This window comes from Crotalus tigris, unplaced genomic scaffold (genome assembly GCF_016545835.1).
Source record: "Crotalus tigris isolate CLP2741 ecotype Arizona unplaced genomic scaffold, ASM1654583v1 scf7180000024424.1579004, whole genome shotgun sequence".
Taxonomy (NCBI): domain Eukaryota; kingdom Metazoa; phylum Chordata; class Lepidosauria; order Squamata; family Viperidae; genus Crotalus; species Crotalus tigris.
The window spans coordinates 730958-753314 of record NW_024100591.1 but is presented as its reverse complement, the minus strand read 5'-3'; the positions used below and the strand labels follow the sequence as shown (position 1 = coordinate 753314).

Below are 22357 nucleotides of genomic sequence, written 5' to 3'. Positions count from 1 at the left end.
GAAGGGAGGCAATGTATGGGTGCAATAAATGGCATTATTGAGGGTACATAATGTTCATATCTGTAATCAGGTCAGTTAGAATCCCATTAGTAGAGAGGAATGTAGAAGTGCTGGGATAGTCATGGTAAGGTCAGCAGAACTTGCAGAATGTCAGCTTCAGGAGATACTAAGCCATGAATCAACCGAAGCTCATACAATATAGGCATTACCTGAATAGCTGGAATAGTCAGATGTTGTTGTTGTTGATGATGATGATGATGTAATGCCTCCCAACCCCCACACCCAGTGACAGCAAAGAATAGAGCAAAGATGTTCTATGAGACTCCTTGCCAAACAAAGGAGTAATTACTTTGATTAAAGGCAGTTGGCTACAGCCTGATTTAAGAAGCAGCCCTGACCTATGGTCCCTCATATCTGATTTCTGGCTCTTGAGATTGGCTAGATTTTGCTCATGAAATTCTGACCTCTGGACCGACTGACAATTATGACCAGGGTCTCAAAATTCTGGACTGGATTTGACTATTCTTCTGTGCATTCTTGTTAAAAGGAAAATCACCCAGGAAAACTTATTTCAGAGGCCCTGTTTTGTTATGAATCTCTTGTCTGCTATTTTTTTCCCAACCTTGAGTAAATTGCTAATTTTCATAGCACCTGTGTTTGAGAGATAGCGTGAGTGTATAGTTGAAATGAGAAGCATGATACGTTCTTTTGTGCAGGACCCAATAATATACATTTATATTCTTGGATCAGAATATTTCTATTTGATGCTGCCAATGGAGAAATAAATGTGCATATAGTTTCCTATACATGGCACTCCTTCCTGTAATTTTCCATACAATAACAACTCTGTGATGTAGGTTGTCCTGACAGGAAGCAATTGATCCAAAGGTGCTCAATAAAGTTCATAGCTACAGTGAATTTGAACCTGGATGTCCCAACTCATAGTTCTGCATCTTAACAACTAGACCACATTGGCTTTTTCAATACACCACAACTACATACCACACAAGCAAGTATGCAGCAAATATAACATTAGATAATACTGAGTCTTTGGTACATTTTGCTTTTTGCAGTTTCTACAGCATTTTGATTTGTTCAAGACAATTATTTCTTTTCCAAAAAAAGAATACTGGTACATTGAAAGTGGAAGAAATGAAGATTGTTCTTTCATGAAATGATAATACTTGTGGCATTTGGTTTTCTGTCTAGAAAACAAAATGGCTTCTGAAAACGAGACCTGTTTCTTCACAGAATGGCCCAGAATCCAGAAATACTTTTTCTTCCACAACTTGACCTTTTAACACTGCTTCATATTCAATACTATATAAATTTTATGGTATTGGCACAAATGCTTCTCCAGCATGAAGCACTACATCTATATATGTATGGCATATGACATATAAAACCCCACTCTTTTACCTAAATTCTTTCTCTTAGCTTTCTTCCTCCAGCTTCAGGGATAAACCTTTGCAACATTTAATATATCCTGATTTTCTATAAAGTAGTTTTAACTCCTTGTAAGATTATATCTATTTTTCTGAGACTCCACACTAGAGAATCATGCAGGTAAATACTAAATACAAAAGACTAATGCAAACATTTGTCAGAAGCTTCAAGAAACCTCAAAGGAAAAATTGCTCTTCCAGCTTTCCATAGTCATAAAATTTTAAATCCAACAATACAAGTATTTCAGTGATAAAGTTAACGGTAATAACCATCTCCACACTTTAATCTCACACCTAACTGGTTTCTGCATTCTGTTGAAATTTGAGGACAAAGAGAGAGAACATAATCAATATTAGATTTAAAAAGAGCCCCCCTTTAAAAAAAAAAGTATACAGCTTCAATAAATATCTAACAGATTATGGGCAAAATAGTTTTTATCCTGTGAACTGAAAAGGAATTAGTAAGTACTGAAATTCTGGCACAATGGGTTGCATTCTCTTTTCTTAAAGAAAAAAGATCCACAGCTGAAACAAATGGAGTTTGTAAGCATCTCAACCATAACAGATGGCACATTACTTCTGAATTACATTTATTTTGCTTACTACTTGCAACAGAGCTAATATACCCATATGTCACTTTAAGAGTTCTCATTTCTATTTAAGCTCTACACATTTATCTTGCCTTTGATTTATTGGTCAGAAGTTTGTAATGTGATATCAAGTTAACAACAAAAACAACAACAAAAATTCTGGATGACATGAGATATTGTTTGCCAGTTAAAATAATAGAATCATTACCTTAAGCCACATAACTGTAAATGATAAACAATGCAATCTAAGTTTCAAACAACTTCTAAATGGCTCAATTAATCATGATGAACAAAAAGTTAAACTGGCCTTCTTGTACCCTTCAAGTCACCTTAGAAAAATACATAAATAAAAAACCAGATGCAAAACAGCAGATCACTATGAAAATTTAGAAAAGACAAGTTACCAATGGAAGCAAATTTCTCAGCTAGTAAAACATTAATAATGCTCAGTATCTTAAGCAGACTTTTTATTAAAGCCTCTTCATGTTGTGACCAAAACAGATTACAATGTACAGGCATTGTTAAAGCACCTTTTTGCTACATGCAAGGAACAGGAGATGTCTTCACTCTTGTTGCTATTCTGTCTGTTGCTATCTTGGTTGTTGTCTTTGTTCAGTCATTCAGTTGCTTTGACTCTTCATGGCATTATCTTGCCAATGACAACTATCAAAAGTTGCTTTTCTGAATGTTTGAGAACTCATATTTGTATCATTAGTTATCTAGTTTCTTTATCTTCCATTGCCTTCTTTTTGGTGGCCTTTGAATTTCCAAAGCATCAGAGAGTCTCTCTCCAGTGACTCATTCCTTCTCATCTTATTTTATCTAGATCTGTCAAAGTCTTCTCCCAAGCAGCAGATGTTCTCTTTATTTCACGGCTGTAGTCAACATTCCTGTGCATTTTTGAGCTTAGAAGATAATGTCTGTTACTACCTCAACTTCTTTTTGCATATTTGCATTGAGTTGGTATAGTCCAGGGGTAGGCAATCTTGGCTCTTTTATGACTCGTGGACTTCAACTCCCAGAACTCCTGCTGGCTCAGGAATTCTGGGAGTTGAAGACCACAAGTCATAAAAGAGCCAAGGTTGCCTACCCCGGTATAGTCTATTAACTCTGTTATTTAAAAAAAATGAGTAGCGTTGGAAGCTCAACTGTTGGTTATTGTCCATTTGATTTCCTTGGTGAAATATTGAAGTGTATTACCATTCTCTAATAAATTATATTTATACTGTCTCGTCTTCTATGAGTGACTACTCATCTTGGGTGGCTTTGGGGGAATGTACACTCCTGATGGTATGTATCATTGGCATGCATAAATTCCTTCACTTGTAACAGATAATGAGATCTCTTTTTCTCTTCCTCTGGTTGAGTATCTGTTGAGCAAAGTCCGATATTTCAGTTCTTTAAATGTATTTATTAAAAGCCCTTCTCTCTCACCTCTCTATAAAGCTATAATGATTCTTACCATTTACCTCAGGAATAGGCAACATATAATCCAACAACTGCTCTTGGATTACAGATCCCGTTAAAGCTCCCCACATTCTACAGACTATGGCCCAAAAAGAATGTGAAGGTTATGTATTGTGTTTTTAATCACACAGTATTTTCATTGAACATATAGTGTTCAACATATATAGTTTTATTTATTCATATAATGTTTAATTGAATAGCTAAACTGCTTTGCATTGAATGTATCAGAATTCTTTCTAACAGCCCAATAAGATAAGCCGGTGTTGTTATCCTACAGCTTGGGAGAGGAAAAATCAAGTATGAAAACACAGTTATACTATAAGGCAGTGATGGTGAACCTTTTAGAGACCGAGTGCCCAAACTGCAACCCAAAACCCACTTATGCATCGTCGGGTGCCGGGTGGTGTGGCCCATTGGATAGGATGGCTGCGGTGGTAACGGCAGACTGGGTGGGACTAAAAAGTTCAATCAATCAATTCCAACTTTGCAAGATCTTTTTTTTCCCTGCGAGAAGTTGAAATTGACTGATTGATTGAACCTTTTTTTTTTTGTACATGGTGGTGGAGGCCTAAAGTGAAAAGGTTTTATAAAACCCAGCTGAAGGCCTAGGACTGGGGCGATGGCGCGCGTGCCCACAGAGAGGGCTCTGAGTGCCACCTCTGGTACCCGTGCCATAGGTTCGCCACCACTGCTATAAGGGTAACTACCATATGTTGGTGAGATTTAAATACATAGTGATTAATTCATAGTCAGTGTGGAAGAGCTGGTCAAAATCTGGTAAAGGACATTCACTGAGTGACTTTGATTTAATTATTGCCCTTGTGCCTAATAATCTTCACAGGGCTGTTTTGACACTGCATTCAATTCTGGAAGAGATCCGCTATAGCTAATTGAGATGAACTCAAAAGAAAGGAATGGTTATTACTGATTAGGGAAGACAACTTCTAGTAGGAATATGTAAAGAAGGTGAGTCTTTCTAGCATGAGAACACTGGTTGGATGTGATAGTCCTCTTCAAGCATCCTTGAAGGGCTTTCTACAGAAAATGACAGAAGGTAAACACTACACATCCTCTTCACAACCTGTTTTTCTTGTTACCTTCTGGGAGGAGGATCCGTGGTATCCGAAGCAGAACATCCAGATTCAGTCACAGTTTTGTTCCATACAATATTAACCTTGTGAACTCTAAAGCTTCCTCCTTCCATTATGTATTCAAGATGGACAGTGATTAATATTTATATGTTACTTATATGTAAGGGTGTAGGTCTATACATATGTTGTATATAGTATGTTTAAATGTGTGTTATGTATGTGTACACTTTGAGAAGAAGCAACTAAATTTCATTTTTAATGTGTGCCATTGTGCCTCTCCCAGATGAAGACGTCCAAGCCACAAGTAGATAGCCATTTACTGGAGAAGCTTTGTTTTCAGATTTTATATTCAAGCAGAAAAATGGACTATGGCCTATACGAATTTTGTTAGCTCTCTGATGCTATGGTAATAGAACTGGTAAAGCTCCTATGTACTGTACTGCTTGAATCTTTGGGAAGAAAACTAGAAATCAAATTAAATATTAATTTAAATAAATTAAATATTTAAAAATAAATTTTAAAAATAAATATTTTTTAAAAACCTTCCACAGCACACTAATTTTTCAGTACACCAGAAAAAAATTCTATAATAATCAGGATTTCCTGAATCACCCCATCATTTTGATGAGATAAATAAAGGACAAAGGAAGGTAAATGTACCTGGAAATGTTCTGGCTTGTCTTCGAATAGCCTAGCAATGTACTTATAGTCAGCATACATCCAGCATTTACACAAATCATAACTACTGAATGGTCCAGAAGGACAAGGTTGCTGTCCTTCACTCCAGGCCAGAAAATCATCAAGCGTAGCCTCTGCATACGCACACTCCGTTTCGAAGAGAGGAGCTGTAGCTGTATCAGAAGAGACAACATTGCAGGCACATTAAACACAACACCAATAATAAGACAGTTATAAAGCAAAGCACTTTAGCAGAGAAAGCAATAACTTTCTCTCTCAGCCTCAGACTGCTGGTTAAATGCAATATAAAACCACAAATGAAATTACAGCAGTTTATAGATGTTTCAGCCGAAGAGGCAGCACATATGACAACGCTCGTGTGTAACTCTTTTTACTGCTGGGAGCCTTTCTTCTGCCTAAGTCTGTAGATGAGGTTTTGCATTTACCTTTAAAATATAGCTAGCTCTTTCAATAAGCGTTTGTCCCTTTTGGAGTTTCTGAATTTTTCATAATGTTGCCACTGAATCTCATCAGGGCTTCATGTGGACCCTACTGATAAATAAATGGAATCTAGATGGAACAAATAACCAAAAACCTGGGGCTTCTTTTATGTACTTCATAAATAGTTGCTGAAAATGCAGAGTGCCAGTATGAAAAGAGAATTGTTTTCTTAAATTCAATAACTGGTTACCCAATGGTGGAATTCAGCCGGTTCGCACCACCAGTTCAGCAGAACCAGTAGCTAATTTTTTGTTGCCCAGGCCCAGAATGGATTTCCGGAAGCGGCATCCACACAGAGAACCGGTTGTTCACATATCTGAATCCCACCACTGTGATTACCCCATCTGTAGCTGTGAGAACAGCAATCCAATTTTCCAATAACTGCACAATTGTTTCAGGATCCAAACAAATTTGGGCTTAGATTTTGGTGCATGATCAATGAATGTGCCCAAGGCCATTATCATTTAAGTCAGGGGTCTCCAAACTTGGCAACTTTAAAACTTGTGGAGTTAAATTCCCAGAATTGGCTGGCTGGGATGTAATGTATAGAGTGGCTGGGATGTAATGTATAGAGTGGTGGCACTGCAGAAACTCAATGTTTTTTCTACTCTCTTAAAAACCTCTGTCAAGATTCAAAGAATTGCTTAGGCATCTTCAGTGAGAACTTTCTTGTTTTACTCTTGTTCTCTGCTGCTTTAGAAATTCTCTTCATTTGTGAAGATGCTGATTTCCTAGCTGTGAGGCTCTTTGGATATGGGCCTCTGTTGAAAACCCTGAAATGTTTCCTTTCTAGCTAAGTAGCTTAGGTTTTAGTCCATAGAAACACAAGGTTGCTGCCTTCTACTAAGTCAATCTCTGATCCATCTTGGCTGGTGTTGTTGGCATGGATTAACAGCAGTCGTCCAGGATTACAAGCCAGAACTTTTTGAGCCTTGCTTGCCTATCAGAGGGACTGAATTATGTTTTTATTTCTTGCATTTATATAATGCCAGAATTAGATATCTTTTGCACTTAGACAGCCTGTTCTATTTTTCTGAGAAAGGGAAATGAAATAAAAAGCTAGAGGATCAGCAGGACCATCGTAATTTAACTTCATATGAATGAGTTAATGCATCTGTTTTATGCAATGACATTTTTTAAACCAAAGTTCTAGAGTTCACTTTGGAATACAAGCAGCAGGTTCCTGAAATATTCCCCAGAAACATTTCTTTTTCCTGTATTCATCAGCTCAAAATGTGGACCTTTAGTATGTCTAAGGTCCACATTTTATTCAACAGGTGTTGAATCTGTTATGCTGCAAACCAGTCAGTATTTGAGCATTCGGGGATTTAATACACACTGAAAATAAAAAGCCAGATATTCTTCTATCTTTTCTCCTAGATAGGATTCATAAGAGAGAAGAAAATGTTGTATAAATATAGTCTGAGAGTCAGCCTATGATGTTCCAAATAAACATTTTAAATGCCTTTTTCCAAGACTGTTTAGATGAAAATTCAGTAGGTTATTGACACAACTAAACAAGTAATCATCCCCCCATAAATGCATTAAGTACCACTACATTTTTTGGCTATTTTACCCCACAAAATAGATTTCATTGTTCATTTGGGAAAGAGCTTTACTCTTAATAATATATTTTTAAAGAAAAGTAAGGCTATATAGATTAGATCAGACATGTCAAACTTGCGACGTCACATGACGTCGCGCAATGTATCAGGACGGTTTTGCCATTACCAGCAATGGGGTGGGCGCAGCTTCTAGATGACGCCTCTGGCCCACGGGCCAGCCGTTTGACATCCCTGGATTAGATGATACTACAGTACATTTAATTCTCTGGAACACTGAGTCATTAACAAAATCTTTATTTGATAATGCAGTGGTTCTCAATCTTTTCTTCACCACGGACCCCCTTTAAATAGCTTTTGTGACTATGGCCACGGACCCCCAAGACTTAACTCAAGATTTAAATCATAACTTTTCTTCAAGTCTTCAAGGTGGATGGATTTCCTAGATCAGCCAAAATATATTCCATCAGGGCAGGAAAAGCATAGTTGAATCCACTAGCATTTTCTTTTTCTTTTTGTAAACAAAAATCTGTACAACACTAGATGTGCTTTTGATCTCTTCCAGCAAGATTCCCTTTCTTTGAAGTTTAAATGTCAAAACAGATTTTAAAAGCTGGCAAGACATTTTTCAACATTACTGCATATAACAAAGGTAAGTATTACCATCTGTTTGCTATTTTTCAAACTTCCTTTTTTTACAAATGCTCTCAACCTATTGGCATTCTTTTATCCTGTATGATTACCTTTAATTCATACCATGAAGAAGGCAGATAATACTGTAGTATCAAGGTGACAAGGACCTTTCTATACGAAATATCATCAATGGCAACAGCAATTTCAATGGTGGGGCATGAAACTCTTTCAAAAATATTATTCAGAGAGCCAGTGGATATGTCTCTTCTTGGAATAATAAAGAATACTGAAAGCCTCTGAACACTGCCAATTGATGGAGAAGGAGGTGAGCAATTTCAGTCAATTCCCTTTACTTCCTATTGCCCTCAATGCAATTGGCCATATTGTTCTGGGTCTTCCCCAACCCTTGAGCTGACTTTAAGGAAATACAATGAGTGAGAGTTATCTGGAAAAATGAGCAAGATTTGTTTCCCCACTTCATAAAGTGAGAATGTCCTATGAGTAAAAGTATATTTATATGGATAATATTCTGAATTTCTAATGTTTTATTAGGAAGGTCAAGAAAAAAAGAAATTTAGGTGGCTTGACTGTTATTGATTTCCCACCCATCTCAAAAAGCTAAGCAGCTAAGCAGACCTGATTAGGATTTGGAAGGGGAAACCATTGAGAAAACTACTAAGAAAACTTAAAAAAAAAACCTAGGATTGGAGCTTCATCTGGAAAGTAAGCAAGTAAGTAAATGGCTCATAAGAAAGCAATGGATAATCAGTTCAGTGTTTGAGGCAAGACAGTACAGCGATGTGTCTGTAAAGTCACCAGATATCAAGCATGACTAATAAAACTCTACTCTTGGGAACATAGAAGATGAAACAGGACCATAATAGGAGGGAAGACCATTACAGAAATGATTCCTTAATCCAGGGGAGTGGGAAAGCATGAGAAAAAGACTCAGTAACTCAGTAACCCCACCTAATTTTGTTAGCTATCAGTTTATCTGGAGACTTGCTTTGGAAGGCTTTCAAGATTCTATTAATTTATCCTACTTCCAAAAAACAGTGCTCCAGAAATCTGGGTGCTTTTTGTTTCCTAAGTGCGCCAACCTCAACAGAATAGACAATATTGGAATGCAAATCTATTACTATGCAATGAAAACTCTAGTTAAAACTGCCTAATTTTATGCACAGTAGATACCAAAGGGGTTGGATGAACTAATTGTACTTTTGGCTTTGTGTAATCATATACATTTTTGCATTATCTGAAATGCAGAAATGTAAAGAGAACTAGAAAGTGTACTAGCAAACTCAATATTTGCATAAAATGAACTTCTTCCTTACCCCAAAATTTTCCCATATAAGGAAAAAGGGGGTGCTTTATTTTTGTTTCCACAATATTGCAATGATCCTTATGGCTTATCAGACTTTCATTTCTCATTACAAGAACTAGTCCTTCAACCCAAAAACATAATGCACAATATTGCACACTGACCAAAACTACTGTTGCTGGGGAAACCAAATTGAAGCAGAATGCATGAATGGCAGAAAAATTGCTAACTCTTCATTTGACTGTTCAGTTATTTAAATACAGTGTGGATACTTTTCATTCTTCCAAGCAAAGCAATGCTCAGAGAATACTTATCTCTTATTACTCTGACTGCATGGGAATGGCTGCTTTGAGGTTCTCAAACATTCTGATTTATTTCAAACAAAAGCAAAAATAAAACCCCAAATCACCTTTCTTTTAAAAGTACATGCTTAAAGTTTTCTCTTAAATTTAGGCTCTTGTCCAAATGTAAAATTTAATGGATGTTTTAAAAATGCAGTTAATCTGCAGTTTCTAGTAGAGTATAAAAACAAGATCAACCATAGTCTGCCTCTGAAGTGAAAGTGGACTATATGAGAAATAATAAACAACTAAATAAAGTTCTGATCCATCTGCTCTAGAAGAGAGGGGGCAAAAGCTGAAGGAGGAAAGATCCAAAGTTCATTCCAGTGCTTCTCAAAATATATGCCCCAAAGACAGACAATTAGGTACGGTCCAGATGTTTTGGGATTCAAATCTTATAAGTTTAGCCAGTAAAGTCAATGGTAAGGAATTATACATGTAGGTTGAAAACATTTCTAGTACACTGGGTTGGCTGAATTTAGTATTCAATCTGAAATCTGAGCTATCATCAATTTCTTGCAAATTCTTAACAAGAACTATTACATTTATTACTTGGATATTTTATGTGCAAAATTCTGGTTATTATTGACATAGTCAAAAGATTATATAGCTTGTTCTGTGACCCCCCGTGAACAGAGATTTTGAGTAATTTATCTCTGATTCAGCAAGAAAAAAAATTATTCATTATGTTCTGAATTATTCATACTTCCATGGTAAATAATTAAAAATTATCAATTAAGTATAGTTGTCTAGTGATAATGGAATAAGAAAAGTTTATTTTAAAAAAATAAAGTTAGCTTGAAAACTTCTACTCATTAAAAAATTTGAATGATAAAAAGCAATAAGATAGTCATAACTTTCATCAGGTCATGCATTTTAGGACATCTCTCTCTGTTTCTTATTCCTTTTTAAATGTCAAAAGATAGGGAATAATCTACCAAAAGACCTTAATGTATTTTACTATAAAATAATATCTTCCCTCTAAAACTGACTTTTCCATATTCTAATGCTGCCTTTCAATTAATGTTGCTACCAAATTTACTATATATAGACAATTACAAAGCTGAAAGTGTGGAATTTGCGGGGTGGGGGAAACAAAAGAGGAAACTAATTGGCCATCTGTATTTCAGAGTTAACCTACAATAAAAGTGATCACTTTTAGTACAAGCCTGTTTCTTAGCAAAACATTTTACACAGCATCTTTCATCAAAGGATTCTAGAGACCTTTACATGAATAAAATCAGATAGGTTCCATATAAATAATAGAAGACAGCATTTTCATTTCAATATAAAATCAATATTCCTTGGATCCCAGACATTTCTGGAAGTCAAAATAAAATTGCCTAAGCAGGATTGGCCATTGTGTGTTCTCCCAATCCCAGCTGTATATCAACACAACTCAGAACAACAAACACAATACAGACGTTTCTAAAGAAGTGAATAAAATCGCTTGTTAATATGTATTGTATTTACTATGGACAGGTTCTAACCAATAATTTACAACTAGAGTTCTAACAGGATTTTTCAACAGCAAACAATAAACTCTGTACTCAGAGGTACTTCCTTTCGCTCCATTATGTTCATTGTATTTATACATAGTTATTTTACAGTATGTTTTATTGAATCTATAATATTTTGTGGATGAGCCTAAAATTTCTGTGCTAAATTTTGCCCATTTTACGACCTTTCTTGCCACAGTAAAGTGAATGACTACAGTTGTTAAGTTAATAACATGATTAAGTGAATCTGGCTTCCCCATTGACATCGCTTGTCAGAAGGTCACAAAAAGTGATCACATGACCTGGGATAATGCAACTGTTGTAAATATGAGTCCGTTGCCAAGAGTCTGACCACGGGGATGCTGCAACCATTGTAAGTGTGAAAAATGGCCATAAGTCATTTTTTCAGAGCCATTATAATTTTGAACAGTCATTAAATGAAATGTTGTAGGTCAAGGATTACCTGCATAGCGTCAAACTTTATGTCAGTGGGCTTCCACTCACGCAGGTAAACTTCCTCCCATCCCTTGGAAAGAATCTGATCATTAGGGTTCCTCCAGGCACTTAGAATTAGATGTGAGATGGAAGGCTTAAGGGAAAAGAAAGAATTTCTTTCAAGAATATTGGTTACCCGTGGTGGATGGATATCAGTGGATGTTTCACTTCACTATATACTTAGAGGGCACTTAATTGATAATCTGTCTCACAATGGACATGCTTTATTATTGTTCTTTATCATTTTAGAATGGATGATATTACTGTGAACCATCCTGCAGCATTTCCCATTTATTTTAAGGAGAAAATACATCTGAAGTACTATATCTGTACAGGGAAAAATGAGAAAGAAGGTTGTTATTTCTCTACCTGTGTCCTTCCTTCCTATTCTAAAAAGTATTTTCTTTCCAGCCAATAGACTAGCCAGATGTGTAACATTCCAATGAAGTACCGGCCAATCGAAAGTCATGTTGCTGAAGACCACTGGTTTTTGAAGAGTCATCACAATTTCTTTAGCTTCTTCTGGTGTAAATGGTTTGACCTGCTCACCTGCAAATGAAACAAAGAGATTCATATCAAGTTACGTTTTCATATGAGAATAGTGGCAGCATCAAAATATATAAAGTTATCTTTTCTGTACCCCAAATGTTTCATTTCACCAAATTTTGATGCCATCTCAGCAGGAACATGTTAAAATGTAAATAAAAATTCAACAGTGATTTTCTAATGTGCATCATAGCATCGCAATTTAGACTTAATGTGAAATTAATCGCAGGTCTCTAACTGACAAATGTTTAAAGGAAATATAGTGAAGAAAAAACAGCTTTTCCAAATGTTGATGCCTCTATATATAGCAATCTTCCACAATCTGATTATGGTGGACAAAAATTTCCACCATCTCTAATTATTGAGCATTCATTGGGGACAGTGATATTTGTAGTCCCATATATCGGGAGGCCAACTTGGAAAAAGCTGATATAAAGCATTGTCATGAGATGGCTGAATATGCTGATGCAATCAGTTTTGTATATTTAAATATCTTCTGCAGTGTCAAACTTTTTTTAAAAAAAACTCTTCAATTTAAAAAAAGAAAGACTAAACAATAAGCGTGCCTCCTCAAGGACTATGCTAATCCTAGATTTAAGTTTATGCCTTAGATTTATATGCCCACTGAAACTGTCATCGTAAAATGTTGGCAGCCTTGAATAAACTCTGTGCTTTTATAAAAATTGCCCTAAAGGGACCTGTTAAATGAAAGGATCTTTTTTTCCACACAAATATAACCGTCATATAGAATTTTTTAAAAAGCAGGTTATAGCCAGAAATTATAAAAAATCTTTTCCAATATTGAATAATGATCTCAAGAAGCTTTTTAATTAGAAGTGTTTTTGAAAAGATAAAGAATATTTTTTGGTTTGTTCAAAGTTACTGAAAATCACAAACTTTCTAAAAGTTGGATCAAGGAATATAGTCTTCCCTTGCCTCCTGCTTTCACACTACTAAAGCCTGTAAAAGGTTTGGTGAAGAAATTTATTTTTATAAATAATGATTATTAAAGGTTACAATTGGAAAAGTTAAAAACCAATTCACTGAAGATACTACTATTCCACTTTTCAGTTTAAAAAAATTGACTGGTTCTCAGATTTTTGAAAATCCATAGCAATCATAGGTAACAAACTTTATGGAACCGTTGAACAGTTTAAAATAATCAGAACACTGATAATTGTTTAGAAACATTTTTATGTTATGCAAATGAAACCAACTTTTTTGATACTTCATTAAATGGCAATTCAAATAGGAATCTATTTATTTATATGGATTATTTATATGTTTACTCCTAATAAGCAATATTCCCCTAGCAACTTAGAGAAGCAATTTAAAACCACAGAAAGAAGTAAAGCCACAGAACAATAACTTTAAATAAAATAAAACCATCTCCAACATAAAAACAAAGCTGGAAAGAGAATGAAAACGAGGAAAGATAACTATAAAGTCTTTTAAAATATTGGTGCTATGCCATCTATTATTTATCAAAATTTTGTTAAGCACATTATTGTATAAAGTAGCTTCCTTTAAGCTGATTTCCTTCAGAGGTGTTAGACATTATCTTCTCTAATTTCCAGCCATACCGTCTGGGAATTATGGTAATTGGTGCAACTTGGTTTGGAAAGTCTGGCATAGTTTACTGGGCAAATGCGTGTTAAGTATTCATGAAATCATTCGAGGTTTTGTACCTGTCCATTCTAATTAAAATTCAGGGCTTCTGCTTTGGAATTTCATAAACCCTCTGTATTCTTTGAGAGAAGTTTTTTTTAAAAGGTTGGAACTACTGTTTTTATCAGAGCAAGGAGGAAATCATCAGAACCAGGGATCTGCATTCTTAAAAGAGCAGATGATTAACCTGCATAATTTATTGCCACACTATATTGCAATGGTGAGTCCAATGGATGGCTTTAAAAACAGACTGAATGCATTCATGGGAAGCATTGCTATCAAGGGTTATTAGTCATGAAGACTCCATGCCCAGGGAGCAATATGCCTCTACATATCACTTGAAGGCGAATGGGTGTCAGGGGGCTCTGTCTCTGTCCCTTGCTTACAAGTACCTCAAAGAATCTGGTTGACCACATTGAGAAACCAACTGCTAGATCATGATGGGCTTCAATCTCATCCAGCAGAAATATTCATGTACTGTAACAAATCTACAAACTCTTCTAACTCTAGCACTGATGATGTCGCCCAAGTTGGGTAATCAAACGTCTGCAAGAAAACAACCAAGTTCACAGAGCACCAAGGATCCCACATTTCAACTCTGATCTACAAATGCTCTCCTTTATTGGTACTCTTCTAACAATTATACATTTTGCGTTGTGAGCGACTGACAGCCAGTTTGGTGTAAGGAACTGGCCAAGAAATCAGAAGACTCTCAGTTCTAGGCTTTTCTTAGGCATGAAACTCAGCTGGGTGACTTTGGTCCAGTTGCTCTCTTTTAGCCCAAACCACTTCATAGGGTTGTTGTTGTGGGGAAAATAGAAAATGAGAGAATTGGTTATGTTCCCTGCCTTCAGTTGAATAATAAACCAATAATAATAATAACAACCCACAAGGATTTCTTTATCTTTTACTTTGTGGTTTTGCATATCAAATACCATTTTTGTGATGTTTCACAAGCAGCAATTTGGATGGCATGATATACCTAAGACTGAAAAGGCAGGAGTGAGACTTAACTCTTAGCATTAATCTCTGCTCCATGTCTAAAGGAGTGAGAGTTTCACAGGAGGTGTATTCTCTGCCAAATATTGTGTTTTCAGCCTTGCAAAGGGGAAATTTGTCTTTGTGAATGAATTAACTAGTTCTTATTGGACATACTATTGTGGTGACCTTGACCTGAGATTAAAGAAAAGATGTGTGTGAGTGTGTGTTTAAATATTTCATGATAATAAAAGAGAAGAAGTTTCCAGGACATTTTTATGGATTAAAAATGACAATGTCTGGCATTTTGTTTCTGACATATTAGATTCTAAGTTCTATTTTACTTATTAGAATTCTGTCATGCTTCCTGACACCCATTCATTTCATGGTAATAAAGCACAGAGGTAGCCTTCCATGATCCAGCAGCTGTTCTAGCACTGTCTCCCAGTGAAATGCAATACTTCCTAGTTAAACTGTGCTTAATCGCTGCTCAGCTGTCCTTTTGCTCATTTTGCTTTGGTAGACTTTTCTACAAAGGTTCATCATGTGTAATACATCTGGACTAAAATTCTAGGTCTCTGGAAAAGCACACTAGGGATCATAAAGTAGCACGGAATTTTGTCATAGAAAGAGATGTCCATTAGTAGAAGTAATCTTTCTTACTGGTACAAAAACAAACAAACATACCTCTGCTTGTTGCTCCCAGCACTAATGGCCGAAAAGAGAATCCAGGCCCTCCCCATTCCTCCTGTGCACTACCAGAATGGGTGATAAGAGAAGGAATGCTGATAATCAAGCAGGAGTAGATATTCTAATCAGAATGACACCAGTTTTATTTTCTGATGCAACCCCCAGTGCAATCAAAATGCATCACCCAGTACAAATGATGTCTGTTGCAGGTGATACAACAAACTACAGTGCTTTTTCCTACAGTACTACCCTTTCAGGAAGTGAAGAACAGCTTTTATCCATGGGCTGTCGGGCTTCTGAATGGGACATAACTTTATAACTTTATGCATGACAGGCTCGTGAGGCCGGCGTGATGTGCAATTAGTTCACAGGGTGAAATAAGTTGGGGATTTGTAGTCACCGCGAGTTTGTGGTGGGGGGGGCACAGAGGGAGGCTCAGCCAATTTCACTGTATACATGTTATACTTTGATAATAAAGGATTTTTTATTATTATTAAGATCAATAGTCTTCTGAGTTTCAGGTTGGAACACAGCCTAGTTAGCTTTGAGTAGAGATGGAGAACCAATAACCACTAAAGTTTGGGATATTATATCACTCTGAATTGGGACAAGTAAGCCTGTTAAATCGACCCCCAACCGGTTGTAAGTCGAGGACTACTCAACTGGTTGTAAGTCGAGGACTACTCAACTGGTGCAGCATCGTTTGAAGAATGGGACTTTTGGCGGGCTCAGCAGGGCAGAGACAGCCTGGACAATTCCTATTGGCTTTTGAAAGCCAATAGAATTAGACTCTATTCAAGAGAGTCTATTCTATTGGCTTTCAAAAGCCAATAAAATAAAAGGGAGTAGCACAGCTAAGGAAAAGGGGGAAAAATGGCGGACTGCGTTGTTTGGCGACCCCCGTGAAATGGTCGTTTGACCCCAAATGGGGTCCCGACCCACAGGTTGAGAACCACTGTTTTACAGCTTTGAGTATCCTTTTTTTCTCCCAAATTAATAATTAAAATGCTAAATGTTAATTTTCTATTATTTTGAGAGATTTGTGGGATTCTGTCCAGGCAACAAATCTTCTCAGTGGTGGCCTCCATTTTATGATATACACTTTCCCTACTTGTCCCTACTCTACAAGTATTTCAAAATACTTGTATTTTTAAAAACATTTGCACTGTAGGGCCAAAACAACACTCCTCCACTGGTCATTTGACTTTTAGATTAAACAAATGGTACCTTTGGCATCCTTGTTTTTTAACTATTGATTTCCATTGTTTATATAGGCCCTTAATCCTCTTTTTAAAACTTTATTTGCCAAAATGTTTATTAGGAATGGGGCAAGCTATATAGATAGTCCTCGTTTAACAATCACAATTGGGACCAGCAACTCAGTTGTTATGTGAAAAGGTTGCTAAGTGAAAACACGATTGTACTTATGACCTTATTTCACTTTTCCTTTGCTTTATAGGCCTGCAGAGGTCATAAATGCAAGGATTGGTTGCAAAGTTATTTTGTCATCACTGTCGTAAATGTGAATGGTCACTAAATGAGACAGAAGCTAAACAAAGACAAACTGTATAGTATAAATAAAGAAATAATAAGCAAAATGCTTCATTTATGACATAGTATCATAGTATTCAGGAACAATTGTAACTGTTGATGTCAGCCTCTGCACAAAAAACATAATTCTTCTGATTGCTCAGTTCTGAACTCACTGCAACACCTCACCAATTCAATAGGATCCCACTCCATCTGAGATTTTTAGTTTCTCTTTTCACCCTCATCTCTTTAGATCACTTAGCCTGGCAACCCAACACAGTGCTATAAGCACAAGCTAATTTCACCTTGCCAGTATGATCAGGGAAGTATTTTCAAGGGTAGGTCATTTAACTATAGTACATCACTCATCCTTTCCAGGGAGCTGTAAGCATAAGCAAAGCATTTCATGCACATTCATCAGACCAGGAGCTTTCATCTTTCTGAGCTACTGCTTTGTTTGTCCAGAAAGGTTTTCACAACTTCACCAGACTGGCAGCTGGAATACTTTTCTTTGCGTCCAGGTGCTTTCCTACATTTGCTCTGCCAAAATCAATGAATCCTGAAGAGTTTAGGATCTGATGGATCAATTACCAGAGATCTTGCTTCTTTGTATTATTCTGTGTCCATATTGGTAAGTAAATTTAAACCTATCTAAGCCAAATTTGTAAAACAAATGGTAAAAAGATACTGAATCAGTTGCCTCAGTGAGCCAGCTACTTTCCTTTATGAAGGAGCCAGTGTCACAATCTGAAATCAGAATGGACATTAGCTAACATGAACCATCCCCAGTTATTAAAATGAGATTTAAATATGCATGGTTGCGTATGTCTTTCAAGAAACTGTCTGGGAAGATAGAAAAAATTACAACATTGATAGATGTTCAAAAGGGAAAAAAAGCTTTGCCACCTGCAAACTTTTTTACTTTGCTTATATGATGCTAAATAATTTTAGCTTGAAATATTGGCCAAAATGCTTGAGTTAAAGTCTATATCACAATATACGAGGAAATTAATCGATCTGTTCTTCTCCAAATATTAGGCAGCTTATTGTCCCCTTGCTCTTAATTATTTGCATTTCTGAGTTATACGTATTTATTTAGGCCACTGTATTATTTAATGACAAAATAATGGTAAGTTCCACAATAGAAGCAGCTGCTAGGGTGTCCACGGTGGAGCAGGGATGAGTAGTCAAGGAGGAGTATCAGTCTGAGGAAGACTGTGTGGACAACTCTGAATAAAGATAAAAGAAATACTGAAATAAGTGAAATATATTCCATGTTTCTATTGTTCTCCATCCATGGAATGGAAAAACATAGACATAACTTTTTCTTGGTGTGGTATCCATATTTTCAAAACAGAGGGCTGTGTTTGCTTGTTCATATGAAGAAAAATAATGACTGAGCTTTTCCACACCCATTGACAACTGCTAAGACAATAGAGAGGAAATTTCTGTACCTTACAAAATAATCTGTCTAGAAGTGGGAAAAAAAGGATTATATCTCAACTGTAGAAGAGACAACATCTTGTTTACACAATCAGAAAATAGGCCAATTGCCAAGATAGTTATTTTGGAGTTACTCTTAGCCATTCTATCTCCATCTTCAATAAGAAGTGGAAATGGAAACAGAGAAGAAAGAAAGATGGGATGGAAAAAAATTAAATGAAATAGTATTAGGATTAGCCAGAGGAATATCAGCTGGTGTTTTAAGAGACAGATAAACTAAAAGGCACACAGAAAACAAGAAAGCTGAGCATAGCTGAGTCATTGGCCGAACAGGTTTTTGTTTGTTTGGTTAGTTTGGTTTGGTTTATTTCTTTTTAGCCCTATCACTTTTCCCTCCCTTCTTTTCTCTGTATCAAAAGTGGTGGAAGTGATGAGTTATGAAGTTTGCCATCTGCTTCTTTTTTAAAGATAAGAGAAATGCTGAATGAAAGTAGTTACTTCAACTGATTTGATTGGGATAACACTCAAGTTCCTCCACCTTGGCTTTCTGCACAGAACCAAAATCTTAACACAGAATCACTACATTGAGAAGCAGGCAGGCACCCCCACTCACTTCAAAGACAGCACAGCATATACATATGCTGTGCACAGATTTGTTTCCTAAGTATAACTTCCAGGAAGTAAAGATGGCCAAGGAACAAAGTACAGATAGTCCAGCAACACCTTCACTAAGTGATGCAACAGTGCTTATAGGGGTATCCACAGTTTCACAATGGGTAATCCACAACATCAAAAACAAAATCTTGCCTTTCTTTGGATGGTAGTTTGATTGTGATGCTGTGGCCACCATAAGGCCTTTTTTTTTTAAATCTCTGGGATGGCAGAACAGAAATCTCCAGCAATTATTATAACATCACAGCATTTGGCTTGCTGTGACAACATTGCAGACCCTATTTTCAACTCTGAAGTTTCCCCATTCTAATAGCCAGGCACCCATCTGTGCAAAACAGGTGTACCCAGATGATAGCATTCAATTTGGAACCCAGTTTGACATTTCAGAAAACAAGCTGATTTAACTTGACCTGACCAGAAGCCGTCAAATCAGCTAGGGGCCTGAATCTGAATCTTTCATTTATATACTGTCACAGAAAATGGACAGGAAATAGACAATGGAATGATTAAGGTACTGGACTAAAAACGAGAAGATTGTGAGTTCTAGTCCTCTCACAGGCATAAAAGCCAGCTGGATAGTTTGGGCTGGATGATTTTCTCTCTCAGCCAACCCACCTTGCAAGGTTATTGTTGTGAGGAAAACAGGAGCATTACAAATGCAGCCTGAAGCTGTACAAAATAACAGAATGATGTAAAACTATTTAATACTAATAGCTTCATGCACAAAAATTAAAGAGAACTGTTGATAACTTTTAAAAAATAATAATTCAGTGAAGTTTTTGCTTAGGTAGATCACATTTTAGAGTATTGAATGAAGTAGGGTTTACATTTTGGAGTTTGTTGAAAAGGTAATGCTTATTTCTGAGACTTTCCCCCAAGATTTGGAAAAACAGGAGTTGCTTTTCCTTCCTTGCTTACATAGATTGGATGGAGGCAACGTGGGATCTACATATATCATAGCCATTTCTCTAGGCAAGCCTCTTGCAAAATGTGGTTTGGGGCTGGAGCTAGGAGTTATGATGAATGAAAAATAGCAAGGGTGGTTTTGTTTTCCACATAATTGGCACCAACGGGCACAAAATCAGATAGGATGGGGGGAGGGGGAGATGATGGATGTGGAACAAACTATGGTAAGAGGACATGAACCCTCAGTATTTTCAAGGTTTACACCTTCACAATTCTGCAGTCTTTCATAACATTCCTTTAATATTCTTGCTCCTGGGTATGAAGACTAACAAAGGACATTGAGCTCCAGGCTAGTCCTGTGATCTATCATTTTTAGCTTCCTTCCCCAAAGAGCTACGATTGGAAAGTCTCACTACTGTAAAATAAGTCATTGTGACTTGAAGGTAGGACCCCACCTCCTCCCTCCTTTCCTCATTCTGTATGGATCTTAGGGGGATACACGTAATGTGTAGAAACTCAGAGAAATGCCAAGTGTTACAAAGCCAGAACTTGCCACAAATATACTGTAGCTCTACTTAAGTTTTGTAGGAGCTGGCTTGAACTTAGGGCTTCCTCATGCAGACATTTAAGCTAAGCCACATGAATGCTGTAGGGAATCCAAAATCTGTTGAGTGATGCTGGCAGGAGAAAGGGAATAGAAGTCTTTGGGTTAGATAAATGTCTCTTTTTTTCTCTCATGACCCTTTCTCACTTTTAAAAATTATTGAGGACCCCAAAAGAGCTTTTGTTTGTATCAATATTTACCATATTAAAAATTAAAATTGACACAGCTACTGCTTCTCAAGATGGTTTGATGGCATTTTAATATTATCTTTCAACACAGATTGACAAACAATTTTGATCTTGTGGACCTAAAAAAGTTTTGGGGGGCTCCCAGGTATCTACGGCCACATTTTAAGAAACACTGGCTTGGATAATGATTGACAGAGTGACTGTCATTGCACTCCCTGAACGATTTGTCTTGCTTTGAGCTCTGTCACATCTGGCCATATCAATTTGACTCAAGTCACCCAAATCCTAAGCACATACTTCATCTCTACAAACAGGGAGGCTTTTTAATAATTTCTGCAGTTTTTGCTTAAGTCTTCAAGAAACAATTGTATTTGACAAAAATGTGACTGATCGCATTTACAAGACTATTTCATTAGACAGAGAAACCCATCTATTTTTTGAAAAAGCAAACTAGTTTTATATGTAGATTTGTTTCTGATCAACCGATGTTTTAAAAAAGTAGCTTTTCTATAGGGGCAAATTCGTTGGACTGCAAGTCTCCTAACTGGGGCACCTCATATGTAGCCTGTTTAATATTCATAAATACCCTTACCTCTCCTTTTGAATTTTAAAACTTTAAGGGGAAAGGCATCATCGTTCTTTCTGATGGTCCTCCTCTTGACTTTTAGTGAAAGGACTTGCCTACAAGGGAAAAATAGTTGCAAGCATCAACTATGTCACTTACCAGTTTGCAGAGGGTAAATGTCTTTTGCTCCTGATGAGAAAACTGCTTAAACACAGTCATTTAGATAAGAACAGAAACAGCAGGGGCTTCTCCTAGCTGTTTCTACCCTTACCAAAGTTTTTGAAAAAGCAAAGGCTACATTTCTTCTTCAGTTTCCTGTGTTTAACATGGGGATGAGAGAAGAAACTTGACAGAAGGACAGAAACAACAGGCATGGCTTTATTCATTTTCCCTCTGTCCTTCTGCATAGTTTCTTGCAAATCATAAAGACATAAAAACATGTTTCCTCATGTTCACCAGCAATCATAGAACACTTGGGACTTTCCAGTTTTTTTTTTAAACTGCAATACTTTTATTTTAAGAGTTTTATGATAGTTTTCATCTGTGTCCTACCTAAGATGGCTTTTAATTTTCAGCAATCAAAGGAAACTGAAGGATTCCCCCTGGGCTTTGACAAGGCAGAAACATGTTTGAAATACCTACCTAATCACCTTCAAAGTCAATGGACTTTTTGCATGCAGGAAATCTTTACTAGTGATGTCAACGCAATATATAAATTGTTTAACATGTAGGATTTGAAGAAAATGGGTTTTTTTTCATCATGAAATCTCACCTCAATGCATGAAACATTAGGACTAATGAAACTGTGGAGCTCCATATACAGTTGAATTACTGTCCCAGAAGTCTCAGTAGACATGACTAATAGGGGTACATGGGTTGTGGGAAGTTATAGTTTAGCAACATCAGGTGAGTCACACATTCTCCTCTTCTCTACATACAAGACT

General features: G+C 36.5%; 1 protein-coding gene across 2 annotated transcripts in view; it reads right to left on the bottom strand.

The window, feature by feature from the left end:
- Positions 1-22357, bottom strand: part of HSPBAP1 (HSPB1 associated protein 1) — a 61758-nt gene that overhangs the window by 23062 nt on the left and 16339 nt on the right. Inside the window, exons 2-4 of one of the 2 annotated variants that reach the window (XM_039330087.1) lie at positions 21441-21529; positions 11993-12172; positions 5254-5444 (exon numbers count right to left, since the gene is read on the bottom strand). In XM_039330087.1, the coding sequence (XP_039186021.1) occupies positions 5254-5444; positions 11993-12125 (324 nt within the window). In that variant the 5' untranslated portion in view covers positions 12126-12172; positions 21441-21529. The remainder of the gene's footprint in view (positions 1-5253; positions 5445-11992; positions 12173-21440; positions 21530-22357) is intronic. The other variant, XM_039330086.1, reaches the window with a different exon arrangement.